The sequence below is a fragment of the Condylostylus longicornis genome, unplaced genomic scaffold (genome assembly GCF_029603195.1).
Source record: "Condylostylus longicornis isolate FDR11 unplaced genomic scaffold, ASM2960319v2 ptg000114l, whole genome shotgun sequence".
NCBI lineage: Eukaryota > Metazoa > Arthropoda > Insecta > Diptera > Dolichopodidae > Condylostylus > Condylostylus longicornis.
The window spans coordinates 266,237-283,855 of NW_026578082.1; the positions used below are offsets into that span (position 1 = coordinate 266,237).

Consider the following 17,619-nt stretch of genomic DNA (forward strand, 5'->3'; position numbering starts at 1 on the left):
AACAAAACACAATTTCCCTTATTATTTTTAAATGAATATTATTATGAGTGTGTAATTGTTATAATTTTACTACTCGTACGTATGTGACTCATAGCAAGTCTACTAAACATAGCGAATTAATATGCAATTTGTTATAAGACAAATTTAACAAGCATTATCATATAGTAATGAGAGTACAACACCAAAAAATGATCAGATTTAAAAAACTATGCCGGAGTAGAAATTGAGAAAACATAGAAATAAAATTTAAACAAGAACTTGTCCCGCAAGACAAAATTGAATACAAAATACATAAGATATTGTACAAAATTTAAGCTATTAAAGAGGAACTGTTGATTGATTTGTTAACAACAACTTGATATAACTAGTGAATACGAGTATAAAAGAAAAAAATGCTTTTTTTACTGACTCATATTTTATGTATTAGTAAAATTGTTATTGAGAATGCTTAGCTGAAAACACCAATAGAATCGATCAGAAAAACTTCATATTTCACTCCTTTATCACCAATTTTCAATAACAAAACGAATTAATAAGCATTTTTATAAAAGCATTTCCTGTTACAAAAACACGTTTATTCGATTAGAAAACAACAAAAAAAACCGCCACACAACACAATCTAATTATTTTTGTAATGCACATTTTTACATTTAATATGAAAAATAGCATATAATTTTAATTAATTGCAAAAAAAAATCCATTCTGTTTTTGTACATCCTTTAAATTACATATACAAACAAAATTTTTAAAAGCTTTTTCAAATATAAAAAACCCCGTAAGACAAATAAACTTGTTCGGCTTCAAAAATATAAAAATTTATTTCCGATTCTTTGAGCGCATTACACTCGCACGCTCTACATTTTTTTGTTTTTGCTTTCAAATATACGATATACTCATATACGAAATGCCAAACATACAAATCAGAATATAATATAAGCAAGAAATTTTTGTATACACACATCTATACATAAATAAAATTAAAATAATTTATTTGTATGCGATGAAGACGTCATTCACTCTTTAATCTTCAGTGTATATATCAATCAAGAATTTTATGGTAGTGTCCATCTAAAAAAACAATATTATAAACAGGAACTTTTAAGCTTATGTAGTTCAACTACGATCATTTATGTATGTATATATGTATGTACAATAATTTTTTTATTTTAAAATATTAAAAAAAATTTTAACATAAAATCAAGTTATACAAAAATTTAAATGCATTACGGATTTTTATAACTTTAATGTGCACGTGTTTAAGATTCAATATTATCAATTTCTATTATTAGATTATAATGATAAGTGAAAGGTTCTTATATAATATCATTTACGATAAGGTATCGTATAATGTTTTATAGCGATTATATCATTATAATTAACAATAACGTAAACATTTCGCATCGAATTTGTTATAATTATCGACTACATCAAAATAAATTGACGCATCGTTATGAATATCCCTGACATTCAAATTTCAATGATACTAGCTGCTGTTATAACGAATTCTTAATTGTGGAGAAATTCAATGTTACTATTTAATTTGAATATCAGGAAATTTCTCTGGAATAGTTTTTTTTTAACACATATTACATATAGCCTATAGTGCTAAAAATACGTAAACCATGCTGACTAAACATTTTTATTTAATAACTCATAAATTAAATATTTGCTTTTGGAGAAAATCATAAATATCAATATTAACTACATCTCCCATAATTGAAAAACACAATATTATTTATTTAATTTACATATAAGCATAAATATAAAAATATACTGCAAATACTTTTGAAATCACTCGGTCTATTGTATATCTCATAAAACCACAATATTTATTTTTCAATTTAAATACTTATCATAAAATAGTAATTTTCTAGTAGCTCATAAATTGGCATTGAATATCATTATATATGAATTTCCACTTAATCACAATAATTGCCAACTTAATAATTTGTTAATTTATACTTTTTCACCTCTTATTTAAATTTGGTCATGATTAATTGCTCTCTTTTTCCTCTCGAATACATTTAAATTTCAATTATACTACTATAATAAGTACATACTCTGTATTTGAGTAAGTGAGTAATGAAGACATAACATAATGTTAATTTATGCATTAAATGAGCACAGCATTTATTTATTTAAAAAATTAAAATGTAAAATCAAATCAAAAATTGTAGTATGCAAATAAAACACAAAAATAATTAAGAGTTTTATTTGAAAATGAAGAACAAAAAATATTTAATTTCCCAAAACTCTTTTCTGTTTTGAAATTTGCCGATTAGAATACTGGGCAGTCATTTGCAAACGCGTCATCGTTTTGTCTTATTATGCAGATTCATTTTTGTTTCGCAAGTTGAATTAATTTTCAAATAATTCTCAGTTCAATTAGAGAATTAAAAATAATTAAATTATACTTTACAAGTGAATTTTATTTAATCACATTGAATATTTATAAATATTCTAAATTATTATATTTTTTAAAAATTAAAATTACCCAAAATCCGAAATCACGAAACCTTATTAAATTCTTTAAAGAATATTCTAAAAACTTTTGTATTTAAATTACAAACAAAAAAAATTTCACTAATTATTACTTGTCGTAAGCAGATAAAGGGTATAATAATAACAATAATTCAAAATTTTCAACTTAAACTTATTAAAAAAAAAACCAAAATGACGATCTTAATTTTTTTTTCGTTTTATTATTCAAATTATAAAAAAATATTAATAAATCAAATGCATAATTAAAAAATCTGATGTGGTCAGCACATAACCGACCGCATTGTGTATTGTCTAGTTAAATGAAAGTGTTACAGAATATTATAAAAATGTCTGTTAAATACTTCTTTCCAATTTTTAGGACATTAGTAAGCTTATAGTTAACATACTTAGAAAAATGTAAATTTGGCTCTTAGTAGAGTTTCGCTTTGTGCTACCCGAATTCCCTGAAATGCTCAATATCAAATATCAAATTTCAAGAAATTCCATCAATTTGTTCTGTGGATATGGTGAAAAATGTAAAATCGGCCTGCAAATCAGTTCTCGAGCCCTGATCTTTCCAAAAAATTTATATGTTTATTGTTTTAATACGAGGAGTTCATATATTAAGTTTCAATGAAATCGGTTGATTATTTCTCTTTATATACACAAAAATGTATATTTGGCCCGTAGTAAACGTCTAGTTGCCGATGCCTGATTTCTTCCAAAACATACGAATTTTTGTGGACAGTCGAGCTGAGCTTATATATAAAATTTCAAGTAAATCGGTTGAATATTTTCTTCAAAATGTTCAAAAATGTAAAACAGGCCCGCTAAAAAGTGCAGGCCTGATGTATACCAAAAGTTGATCGATCCGTGCCATAGTGGAAACAAACTTACATATAAAATTTCATCAAAATCGGTTCAGCCGAACTTGAGATACACGCGTGCACACACAGACCGACAGACCGACAGACCGACAGACCGACAGACCGACAGACCGACAGGTTGCTAAAAATAGTTTATTTACACTTCCCTACTATGGAGAAGTACGTTCCCACCGAAACCTCGATATGCAAAATTTGTTGCCATCACATAACCTACCTATTGTTTACACAATACGGTCGGTAAAAATAATGTAAGAATTTATAAATGTAATTCAAATTGCCAAAAATATATAATTAAGAAAGATTTATAAATAATACAGAAAGTTCATTAAATTTAAATATTTTCGAATTAAATTTTATAGAAATACGATAATAAAACTTAACAGGGAAAACCCTGAGAAGCATATGAAATTGATAAGAAAAATGATTTATTGATTTTAAAATTAATTGTAAAAAATTTACATATATACATATTACATATTAATTATTCTGAATAATTTTGAAAAAAATTGTTATATAGGTTCGAGTCGGTTGTGTGTAAATATATTTTTATATGTGATAAAGATAACATCTTTCCCAGAACAACTCACCAAAACGTTATAGTTCTGTCTTAATTTTAAGTATACAATAATTTTTATGTTTTTATATTCTATATTATAAGTATATCACTTTTCGTTGACAAATTACTCATTCACATACTTTTGTCGGAACTCGCATATCGGAATTTGCATGTCATTAGTATATTAATATTTTATTAAAGTACATATTATAAAAAGTTTGTTTAAAAAATTAGAACTAATTACAATAAGATATTATAATTTACATTGTCCATATAACACTAAAAAATATAAATAAGAATTTAGCATACACTGTTCAAAATGCTTGCCGGAAATAATATTTTGCACATCTGTAATAGTAAATTAATTCATTTTGCTATTCTCTAGAACATTTCACCAGGTTTTTTTTTTCTTTAAATACAAAAAAACTTCGAAAAGTGTTATGAGTCAATAAATTTGGGTTTGGAATATAAATTTTAAACTTGTTAAACAATATATTCACAATATAGGGTATTTGCTTAAAATAACATAATGGGATTCCAATAACCTTCAAGCTATAGAGAAACCAAAAAATTTCAAATTTTTTTTGGGATTTTACATTAAATATTTTAAATACGATCTTCACAAAATTTCACTTATGTATATTATATTTTTAAATATTATATAATTTTTAAAATGTTTAACAATATTAAATTCGGAATCCAAATTGGTTCCGTGATAAATATTTCCACTTCAGTTGCAATTACATTCTAATGCAGTAAATACTAATATTTTTTTTAAATATTTGAGCAACACTATTAAAATAATTAATTAATTAGCTTATATACTTTAAAGAAGTTTTATATTAAAATATCGTTCTAAATTTTATAAAAATCGGAATTTAATAGAAATATATACGGAAATATGATGCGTGCTGTTCTTAATTTGTTAGTATTGTTAGTATAACATTGTTTAATTCGGAAAAATAATTCTCAATCGCCACTAGCTGCAATATCTACATTTGAAATTTCGTTAACATAATATACATTTATTTATGTGCGTGTAAAAAATATCTAAAATGTCATATTACTTTTAAATATCGTGCTGCTATTACAAATTGAAATCATATTATTATTGCTATAATAATAATTATCTGTACTATAGTTGTAGGTGTTGTCAGTAAATTAAATAGCAGCAATATCTCTAAACAAATTTCATTGCTCTTGTAAATATTCAAATGAAATTCATGAGATTGCTATGTATGTAGACGTCACAGTTTCAAATATCTAAAATAATATTTATAATATAAGTATGTACTGTTTACACAGTACATACTTATAGTAGAGTGAAAAATCAATATTAATTTTGTGATTTTAAAATTTAAAATTAAATAACCATTAAATTCAAAATACTTAATTTATTATTATTTGTTATTGTCAAATAATAAATCAGCTTAAGATCAATATTAAACCTTCTTATTTACTAATTCTATTGTATCTGTATGTAGATTAAATTAAAATTACTCAGTTTCAAAATTTAAATACTAGTTCTGAATTTCATTAAAATAACAAAATAATGAAAGCTATATAAACTGATAATAATAATGACAAAAAAAAAATTGGTTACACAGCTGTTGTGTCGACAAGTTATCAATAGTGTTAAAAACAAAATAATAATATTAAAAGTCTAGTTTATTATGAGAATCTTGCGTTTGTGTTTGTGTATATTTAAATTTTGAGAGCTTTAAAAGAATAATTTTTGCACAACACTGTGTTCTTCCTTTTTAATTTTTCTTCTTCTTATTATTATTTTTTTTTAATAAAAACACTTCTTAATATAGAATCGATTAGTATTCTTGAAAATTTCGTTGAACTAACAACAATAATTATTTAATAATATTTTACTTACTAACAATTATTTATATTAAGTGTTGGATTACTCATTTTTCGAGAATTAAAAAATAAATTAAATAAATAAAACAAAAAAAAAAAACACGAACCGAAAATATTTTAGGATTAGATTTTATAATAAAACTTTTAGTGTTATACTAGATAATAAAAAATTTGTATAAAAGATGATGTTAAATAAAATAAATTTAATAATATTAATACAAATTATTATAAATTATAGTAATTTGGTATTGGCACAATATGGTGGACATAAAAGTGTTAAAACAAAATTACCAAATGATAATGATATAAAAATTGATTTAGAATATGGATGGAAACAATTAGAATATAAATTTCCAACAGATAAAGAGAGAAAAAAAGCTATAGCAAATGGTGATTATATTATAGGTACTGGTACACCAATTGATGTTGATGTTGAATGTCATGGTTATCGTAAACACCCACGTCGTGTATTTACAACAATACCACGTTTTGAATCTGGTATACCATTTACATTAGCTGAAGTTTCAAATCATGGACCAAGAAATTCTAATGGTCCAATATTAAAACCATATCCAAATTATCAATGGCATAAAGATACACAAAATGGTGAAAATTGTGATAGAATAACATCAGTATTTCGTGTTTCGGTAAGTTTTTAAGTTCAAATATTTTTTCAAGTTGATATATAAAACGATAATGTCGTTGATAATAATATATATATATATAAAAAAAAACTGGAATTTAATAACAAAAACTTGAATAGTGAAAACTTTTAATGCTTTTTGTTTTTTTTGTATATTTTGTTAAAAAAAATTATTGCAAAATATCAAATGAAAATGACACTTGTAATATAAATAAACATTAAATAATAATAATTATAATTAGTGATGTGATGCGAGTATAAATCTTATATGGTGACATGAAATAAGGCCCTTGAAAGAATAAGATTTTATTATTTTTTAAATTAATTTGTTCTAACTTCATAATTTAAAATTACAGTCTATATAATTACTGTCATAGCAATATAAAATGTAAATTTAAGATACAAGGATTTTAGGTATACGTGACTTCATTTAAATGTAAACAATCCTATTTTAGACTTCATTAAAGGAAAGACTCCCAAACTAATTTTATTCGCGTGAACTTTTCTAATATCACCAAATTTTTGCTATACACACACTCGCGATTATATTACAAAATTTCAATCAAAATATTATTTTCAAATAATTATAGGTACAAATTTATTATCGTGATATTCTTATTAAAAATTCTATAGCAAGGAAAAAGAAAACAATTAAAAATATTTAATATTTAATATTATTACATCAATGTTTACAATATTGATGTTGGGAAAGCAGATTTAGTAAAAGATATCTTATGACATAATAGAAAGCAATTAATTAACAAGTTAATTAAAATTTACAAAACGTATAAAAATTTCAGTTCATTTAAGAGCAATTAAAACGTGATTCTTATTGTAGTAAAAAAAAAAAAAATTGAAAATTATTTATGAATTTTGTTAACATTTTAATAACGAAATGAATGTTATTTATGAACTAAATTTAATTTGTCTGGATAACATTTAATGTGCTGGTACTTATACTTATTTTTTAGCACTTTTCCAAAAAATTTTTAAAAAAAAGTGCTTATTAGTTTCACTCTGTCCGTCCGTCCGTCCGTCCGTCTGTCCGTGTGTCTGTTTACAAAACTTCTACACCCTTGAAGATAGAAAGCTGAAATTTTGTATGTACATTTTGTATCTTTACTAGAAACTTATTTCCGTAGAACAAAATTTTTACCTATCTCCCCCCCTCTAGAAGTTATACCCCCCCAAAACCCTAAAAATGGCCTTTTTTAACTATTTGTTGCAATAAAACCATAAGCATTTTTGAAATTTTGCAAACGCAGCCGCTTGCTTCCCCTAGCGCGGTATACTATAGTTAAACTTTAAAAAAACAAAATGGCCGTTCAAATTTACCGTTACCTAAAGTCTTTTTTTTCAAATTTTTGATGTCGTTTTTCTTCTAGACCCCAGGTTGTAGGAACGTAAAATTTTAGGAGCTTTTAGATACTAATAAATAGTTTATTTCGTTAGAAGAAAATTTTTTTCCATCTCCAACCCTTCTCAAGTTATCGCCTCTTGAAATTTGTAAAATTTGAATTTTTGATACCTTATATTTTCGAAACCACAAGCTTTTTCAAATTTCTATAAACACAAAAAGCTAACGGTGAATTCCATGACATTAATAAATATAATTATTTTTCTTAACTCACACAATTAAAACTTAAAATCGAGCATTATGTTAACCCCTCTTTATATTAATTTTCGCTTTATTTGAAAGACTGCATAAATCGTTCATCCTAAATTTATGCAATCCTATAAATAGATTTGTATATGAATGAAAATAATTGCAATAGCGTGATAGGTATACATAGACTGTATTTAAAAACAGAATTTTCACTTGTTGAAGGGAAAAGTGCTACAATACAAACCATTGGTTTGACCCAACTTTATTATTATTGAATATACAAGTAATATCATTGAGTAGCTACTATTATTATTCCTTAACATTTATGTAGCAGCAACTAGTGAGTGTTCTCAATTCATTTAATATCGAAATAATTTGATTTTTAATTATTACAGCCGTATTTCTTCATCACCGTATATCATAAGAATGTGATGAACAAAAAGAAAACAAGAAGAAAAATCGAAAAAATTAAAACTGGTTAAAAACGATAATTTCTATTCATGAATTAATTTTAGCGTATTTTATCTTTTATTTTCTATTTTGTTTTTTTAATTTTTGTGGTTTTATCGCTTGAAATGAAAAAAAAATAGTAATAAAAAAAAAACAAAAGCCGAAAATTAAATCTAACTCATTTAACCTTAAAAAACACTCATTATTGCTGCTAAAATACAATAATTGTGTTTATTTTTTTAACTAACGAAGCTCACCATTTTGGTATTTATGATAAGAGCACTACTAAAAAAAAAAAAATTAGTAAATTTTTTATGAAAGTTTTTTTTTCTGGTTGTGATTTTCTTTTCATTTTTTTTTTGTGATTTTAATTTATGTACATTTTAATTTGCGGTTTTATCTTATTTAAAACAAAATAATAGTAATAATAATATATTAAATTTTGGACGCCTTAATTTATGCAATTGTGTTTTGAAATAAAATTTCTTTTGCTTTTCTTAGAACATTCTTTAGGGTAGTTTGTTTATCAGTACTATAGCTATTAAGTATTTCTTTAAGCACACAAGTACGCAATTAAGTACATATATGGATTATGTATGTGTGTATGTATATGTAGCGATTACAGTTATTTTAAATAATATTCTTATTTATTATTTTTTGTTATTTATTTATTTATGACACGAGAGAAAAAATTTCTCATAATTGGCTGTATATAAATAATATAAAAAGAGAAGTTTATAAGTAATTGACTTTTGAGTAATCTTCTGATAAGTAGTTTAATGTAACTGGGTAAATCATTATATAACTTGGTTTCTCAATGTAATATTGCAACTAGTTGAAAATGTGATGTTCATTTTTTATTTAGGTGAATAAAATTTATATTCCTGGTAATAACTTTATGATAGTCCCTCCATCTAGACAAAGTTTTTGAAGGATATATCATCATGAAGTATTAAACTACCGAAATTAACGAAATCTTCAACAAAATCATGATTAGTAACTGTACCCTATAGATTAACTCTACAACTAATATGACTGTAGAAAAGTGGGCAATGAATTGATTGTCCCTGGACAGTCCCTGGTATAATATATTAAACAACTTTTGAATAATTTAAATATACATATTTATTTTAAATAATATAAAAATAACCCAAATTTTTTTTTCTTTTATAATATTATATTCATTTTGCCTGTACATTATCTTGCAATATATATATATGCAAGATTTCTCTCCAATCTTATTATTTAAAGCTATTCTTATTAAATTTATTTGGGTGCAATATTAATTACTAAGTGAATTTAAACCATTTCATTCAATCGATCTAGTATAAACATAACTAATTGACTAAATAATAAAGAAAAAATTTCTGTACAGCAATAATTTGTTACACCTCAGAGACTATGTGAATTTCAAATATTTGAAATAGCAATAAATTTTAAAAATTAAATCATTATCTTATACTCAACAAATTCTTACAAGCTTAAATATCGGATATTTACATAAGTTCTTTTAACTAAAAAATAATGTAAACAATGTTAATCCAAGTTTTATATTAATTAACAACCATATTTATATATAGAATAGTTAAAAATAAAAACAAAAATTCAGTTCCTTTCTGGGATAACATTTTACATAGCTTTCAAATTCAAATCATATTTTAGTAGCAGTTAACACATGTAACTACTTTGTATTTAATTAAAAGGCATTAAAAATTTTATCTTTAATTTTATGCGATTTAAGTAATCTTAACCGTATTAATTAGATTATCAAATATATAATATATATAGATAAAATATCAACTGAAATCAAGACAATTTAAGCTTCTATTTCTTTAACAAAATTAAAAATTAAAAAAAAAACAACTTATGTAATGACTAATTTATTTGGATTAGGTAGGTATATAATTTAATTTATAAATCAAATTTAACTATAAAATTATGTATAATAAAATTGCTATATAAATTCTCAATTCATTTATTGATCATATACAAAAAATATTTATTATATGTAAACTTATATATAATAACCTTAAAAATCATATTGATTCTAATTAAGTTAAAAAATTAATTAAATTTTTTTTTACATATACCTATACCCATATATTATTTTACAAATCGTCTTATTTGAGCATTGGAATGGTTCATTAACCAAAATCATACAAAAAAAAAAATTTTCATAATCAATATACATACCTCATGTACATAATAAGTAATAAAATTAAATAACATATGTAATTGTTATACCACTATATATACATACATAATTACAAAACCATAATATGTATAACAAAATTCTATAAATTTTTTGTTTGTATGTACATACTATATGCTGCTCTAAATTTTTATAATAATAGATTTTAATGAGAAAAGCTTAATATGTATAACAACATTTATACTTTTCTTTTTAACACGTTTTTCTTAACATTTTTTATATATAGATACATGGGAAATAAACCTGCAGCGAATATTATTGTAATGAACTACATATTATCAGAATAATGAATACATTATTAAACTCGAAATATATTCAGTACTAACAATACATATACAATAGTTGTTAAAATAAAATCAAAAATGCATAGTATATTCAAATATTTCTCACCGTCATCAAAAGTCATTACAAATGTATAAAAGTTTCTTAATAATTATACCGAAGGTATACAGCAAAAAAAAAACACAAAAGTACAATTTTTTTTTGTATTTTGTAGTTAAAATTCCAGCTCTAAACAATAAACATAGATAATAAACGTATCTCGCTCACTCTAGAAAAGAACGCCCTCTGTATAATTAATTTTTGAAACATTCTTTAATAATATTGTATAACAATATTATTATCTAATAATTTTTTTTATATTGAAATTTTTTATATAATATACTCATAAAATTTATTAATTTTCTCTTATTAAATTTTCTCTCAATTATTTGTTCTCAAAATACTGTTATATAAATGTAACTATCGCATGTGCGCTCGCATATTTTATAATATTATAAGAAAATTTTCACGGTTTCTGCATTATGTATACTTATACAATTTTAGTTTTGTTTTGATCAAACATAAATCAAGGGTGAAACAATTAAAAACTGCTTTAAATCACCCTTTCAACTATGAAATAAATGCATGTATACACATAGTATAAATTAAGTAGTAGAATATTATTATGAAAATTAAAAAAACAAAAAAAAAATCAGAACATAATTTTGTTACAGTTTGTGAATTGTGAGTACAAAGAGTATAAAACTGTTTAAATATCATTCAAATATATTAGACAGACGACAGGATAAATAACAACATTCTTGATCGTAATGAAAACAATGAGCGCATAATATTATAACAAAAACGATATCCCACCGTGATTTAACACTCTCATTTTATATAAAAGTTAGTTAACATAGAATGCCGCATTTATTGTTGTTTTGTTTACTATTTTTGTTTTTTCCATTATTATTTTTCTCTTTACTCTTTTTTTTTCATTTTTTGCTTTTATTATTATTATTCTTTGTTTTCATATATTACCTTACAGAGGTTAAATTTATAATTTAAAAAACCAAACCTTTAAATTAATATGGAAAAGATTTTTACCATTGTATAGAAAAGAATAAGAGAAAACGGAAAAAATAATAAGAAAAAAAGAGAAAAACAAATCAATTTTACAACAAAAATCCAACATAAAACCAATGCTTTTAAAGTAAGTAAACGCCAAGTTCAGTCTTCATTCAAACTTCTTAGCGGTAAAAAGTGCAAAATAAAACTCACGCGATAAAATTTTTGATTTTTGTTAAAAAAAACACGATTATTTATTTTTTTTTTATTTTTACCTCAAAATTCGCTCAAATCGTGCTTTATGATAAAATATTTATCATATGCAACTCATATACCACATGTGTACTTAAAATTTAAAAAAAAATACTAGTTGCAAATATAAAATACTAAATTAGTACTTTAAGTATTGAGTACTAAATTAATATTTAAATAAAAACATTTCTATACCACCAATAAATCTAGTGATTTTAAATAAAATAAAAAACCATGATACGGTTAATGTTAATATCATGTATTTTCTTGAATACAATTAATAGTCAAATAACATTAGCCCAATATTATTATCATAATCCGAGAGCATTAGCTAAATCCTATATACATCAAGTACGTTATTTTGGACCTACCGTTCAACATATACATTTAGATCAAAGACATATAGAAGAAAATCCTGCAGAAAAAAATATACAATTTTTATCACAAAATGATTTATCAGAACCGAATTTAGGACAATTTAGACCATCGTCAATATATAACAGATTACCATTACAATTTCCGCAATCACAACTACCATCATTACCACCACCACCACCTCCACCCATACGTATGTGTCCGCGTTCTAGAAGAGGACTTGATTTAGTTTATGGATGGCGTGATATAGAATTTTTATTTCCAACTCGTTATGAATATGAAAATGCAATACGTAATCGTTTTTATGTTGAACGTGCTGGTAATCCAATTGATGTTGCTGTTGAATATAAAAATAATGGTAAACGTCGTGTATTTGTAACAATACCACGTTTTCAAGATGGTGTACCCTTTTCATTAGCATATGTTTCGGATACAAGAAATGGTCCAAAAGGACCAGCACTTGTACCATATCCAAATTATTATTGGCATTCAACAACACATCGTGGTTTAAATTGTGAAGGTATAACATCAGCATTTAGAGTTGCGGTAAGAAAATTATTGTTTTTTTTTTTATATTATTGTTATTGATTAAGACACCCCTATATATATGACCTATACTATAGTAAGTAATAGTATTATTACAAAATTTCTTGAAAAATATATTTCTCTATAGGTCAAAATATTCACAAGTTTTAACTTGAGTTTTCACACATTTTTTAAAAATTTACCTCTATACATACGTATACTGTGTACCTTCAAAATTTTAATTATATTCGAAAAAAATTTTAAATCTTTAATGGGAAATCTTTTTTACATAGTCTTTTGACGACTTGATAAAAATCATCATTATCACTTTTTGAAATTTTTAATTAAAATGGATTTATGTATATATGTATGTACGTAATATCGTTAATTAAATGAAGAAGAAGGTGTTAAAATAATAAAAAAAAATAATTACAATTTTTAAAAACGCACAATAAAGGATGATGAGAAATTTACATAATTTGAAATATAAAATGTCAATTTTATGTAATATAAAATAAAAGTTCACAATTTATTTGCTACTTTTTACGATTAATAGTAAATTGTTTTGGAAGTGAACATGAATGTCTTTACAATGTATGTATATTGTGCATGTTATAAAATTGTTTTGAAGTTATTAAAATACACGCAATATTTACGGAAAAAGAAATACGAACAATATTACGGTCCCGTAATTTTTTATTATTTGTAATCCATAAACTTTTCCATTCATTTACACAAATAAGAATTTTATGATATTTCAAAATGTCATTCAATTTTAAATTTGAAATTTTTGCAATTATTATCAATACGATACGATACGATTTAAAATACGGTCAAAATGCGATCAAAATAAATTGAAACTACTGCACAATTCACTTAAATTATTTTTTTTGCATAAACTGTTAAAAAATTTTCTAATTAATAATTAAATTTGATATTCAAATTGCACAAAAAATAAGACAAGACAACAATCATATTACGATATTATTTACCATAACAATTGAAATGAAAAAAAATTTTTGAGGAAGTAAACGAAATTCTAATTTAATATTCGCATGAAGGGCGTTCTATATACGAGTATAACTAAATTATAATAGAACTTTTAAAATTCCTATTTCTCTCCCAAATTCCTATAGTATTAATAATATTTTTTTGCAAACTAATTATATATAACATTAACCGAACATTATTTAAAAATACACAATTTTTAATTACACACTCCTAAAATCAATCTTAAATTCGGTTTTTAGTGTATTTATTTTAAGTTTCGATTATTCTTAACATAATTATTGTTGATGTTAACAAGATTTTAATATTTTCTACAAAATTTTTACCAGAAAATTACCCACATAATAGTATAACACAGTTCTATTAGAAAGACCTTCGAAAAATTCCCATTAAAAGAAATAAAAGAAAAAAAAAACACAGCAAAAACTTTTAAATTTAAAAAAAATTTAAAATTTAAAAAATCAGTAATGTTAAATCAATAAAATGTTAATGCATGTTTACCTACCTCACACCTTAACTTTAAAATTCGCCTTTTAATATAATTGTGTATACATATGTACATAATTTATTTAATTTAAATATTATTAAAGAAGATGAAACATGTCCAATTATAGCACACAATTTATTCATAGAACATATATACATACATGTGCTTTATAAAAATTGAGTAGTTATAATATAGTAGTTAAACGCTTAAGCATAAATATTTAATTAAAAAATTTATTATTGATGAATTGTGCTATAAATATACAGCTATAGTCGAATAAATAATTAAATGAGTATTGATTGCATTGAAAATAAAAATTCAATAAAATAATTATTAAAAATTTGCAATTATGATGGGCTTGGTTTACTTTAGGGTTGTTGGACTTGCATTGTTATTTATAATATTAATTATTTTGTTAGTTTAATTCGAAACAAAATTCTACATTAATACATAGTACTTTATGTTGCTCTATATAATATTAGTTAAATATCTACTGCAACATTAACAACTAGATTTAGAAATTATCGTGTATCACACTTACTCTTACAATGAATGTTTGATTAAATTGCTATATATAGTTAGTAAAATTCAAAATATTCAATTTACTGCATTATATAAATTAATTGCTGAGTAAGTTTGATGGTAACTGAGTTTTATTCCAAAATTTTATTTGCTTTAATATAGAATACATTCATTTAGAAAACACATCCAATAATATAATTCTCATAATGTCCCATCGCATTTAATGAAATTTATTATACTCACAACGGACACGATAATTAAATTTAATAAATTAATAAATAATTTAAACATTTATTTTGAGAAGAAAATTTATTAAATTTGAAAAAATAATGTTAAGAGCTCGGAAATTTAATAAAATCATTAAGATATTATAATTTAATAATCTAAATTTAATAATATAATAATAATAACATCAAGATACTGAAAATTTCACCCAGAATCAAAGAACGCTTTATTTAAATAACAAAAATATTCATATATCAATTAAACATACTGAACGAACCTACAACTTTCTCATACACTCTTTAATTTGTACAAAATTTATTTTATTAATTGAATCATCATGACATTTTTTTGAAAAATCATAAAAAAATAATTTTCGCATTTTAAAGCAGACGCTACAAAGAATGAGTCAAAAATCCTTCATTTATTAATAAATCGTCCTTTAAAAATTCTTTTTTTTTAATTAATTATTCATAATTTTCTCAATAACCGGATTATATATATGATTAATTTCCTTATGGTGAAATTTTTTTTTTAATTTTTCCTTCACCTTCTCATTATTATAAGAACATTATTAATTAAAATTCACTTAACACTTTTATATTCATTTTCATTCATTCAATTAATAGCCATTTAATAGCTTATACACGAAAAATCATACATAATAACCTACTGTATGATCATTGAAGTATAATAAATACTTAATACATATTTTGTATGAATATAAAAATAATAGTGATCTTGAAAATTTAAACTCTACTTATTAATTGCGAAATTTAATAATAAAAATGAATAAAAATAATAAAATTACATTCAGAAATACTCTTAATCTTAAATATGTTAACTCAAAACAAATAACACAAAAATTCACTCAAAAATATGTTTGATTTAACTTGAAGTATGTTAAAACGTTTTTTTTTGTATGATCGAACAACTATATTATACTTGTATGTATTACAATTCAAAACAGTTAAATATTTCGTATTGTGTGTACAATATTATTGAACAATATTTTTTAATTATCATTTTTGATGACAAATTAATTTTGTTTTTTTTTAATTGTACAGACAAAAAAACGCAATAAAAGCGTGTGTTAATGTAATAAAAGTAAATTACCTTAAAATATATTAAAAAATGTATCATTTTTTTTTTGTTTATTTGTCTGACATTAAGCGATTTTTCAAACTTTCTTTTTCACATATCTTTTACAGTATTATTCCATTCATTTACAATTTGATTTTTACATCAAAATTTTGGCATTTTTAACATTATAAATAACATATAAAGCACAATGCCCAAACATATGTAATACAAATTCAGGTTTATAATTTCTCTTTTATACAACTTATATTGACTATATACAACTTATATTGCTTATAATAAAAAAAAACTTTTTAAAACGTGTAAATAAGAAAAAAAAATTCCTTATGAACGAAAAACTCATTATTTTTTTCCAAATTTTTTTTCTTAATCATATTAAATTAACAAAATTCACCTTGCCACTTTAATATTACGCACATAGTATAATTTATCGATTCCCACTGTTTGTTAACTGACTGACACATAGGTACATACCTTTGTACATTGTAAATAAAAAATATGTTTAATAATATTAACATGGCATATATGATTTTTCTCTTAATCATTAATCAAATTCTTACCATCCAAATACTATAGCCATCAAATTATTAAAATATATATTGGATTGGATTTGAATTGGCATTTAAAATCAATTTTCATTAATATTCACTTGTAATAACTTATTGTGAACTTATTGTGAAGTATAGTTATAGTTGAAGTTATAAAAGTATTATAAATGAAATTAATTAAAATCCAATCCGTAAAAAATTTTAATATATACATTAAAGTTTACAATTGTATATTATATATTATGTAAAGATTTAAACAAAAGAAAGTTTTCAATTCCTTGATCTGTCACTACATGTATTCGAAGAACACGTGCAATAAAACAATTACTAGCAAGATACTGCGTCACTGCTTAAATACTTTGATGGATGTATCATGCCACCATAATATGTTTTTAATATCAATATTATCGTTGAGTGAATAATTTTCATAATTTCATCAGCTTTATTTTTTAGTATTAAATTTAAATAATAAAAAATTAATTTGAAAAATGGAAAATTAATAAAACGATATTGCACTATTCTGCACTATTGTGAGTCTTATAATCA

General features: G+C 23.2%; 2 protein-coding genes across 4 annotated transcripts in view; one reads left to right on the top strand and one right to left on the bottom strand.

Annotated features, from left to right (window-relative positions):
- LOC129614666 (syntaxin-4) overlaps nt 1-17,619 on the bottom strand; it is a 59,966-nt gene that overhangs the window by 12,064 nt on the left and 30,283 nt on the right. The window lies entirely within an intron of this gene.
- Nucleotides 5,892-17,619, top strand: part of LOC129614664 (major royal jelly protein 1-like) — a 34,631-nt gene continuing 22,903 nt past the window's right edge. Inside the window, exon 1 of one of the 2 annotated variants that reach the window (XM_055529420.1) lies at nt 5,892-6,440. In XM_055529420.1, the coding sequence (XP_055385395.1) occupies nt 5,976-6,440 (465 nt within the window). In that variant the 5' untranslated portion in view covers nt 5,892-5,975. Of the gene's footprint in view, nt 6,441-12,397; nt 13,207-17,619 lie in introns of those variants that run through there. The other variant, XM_055529419.1, reaches the window with a different exon arrangement.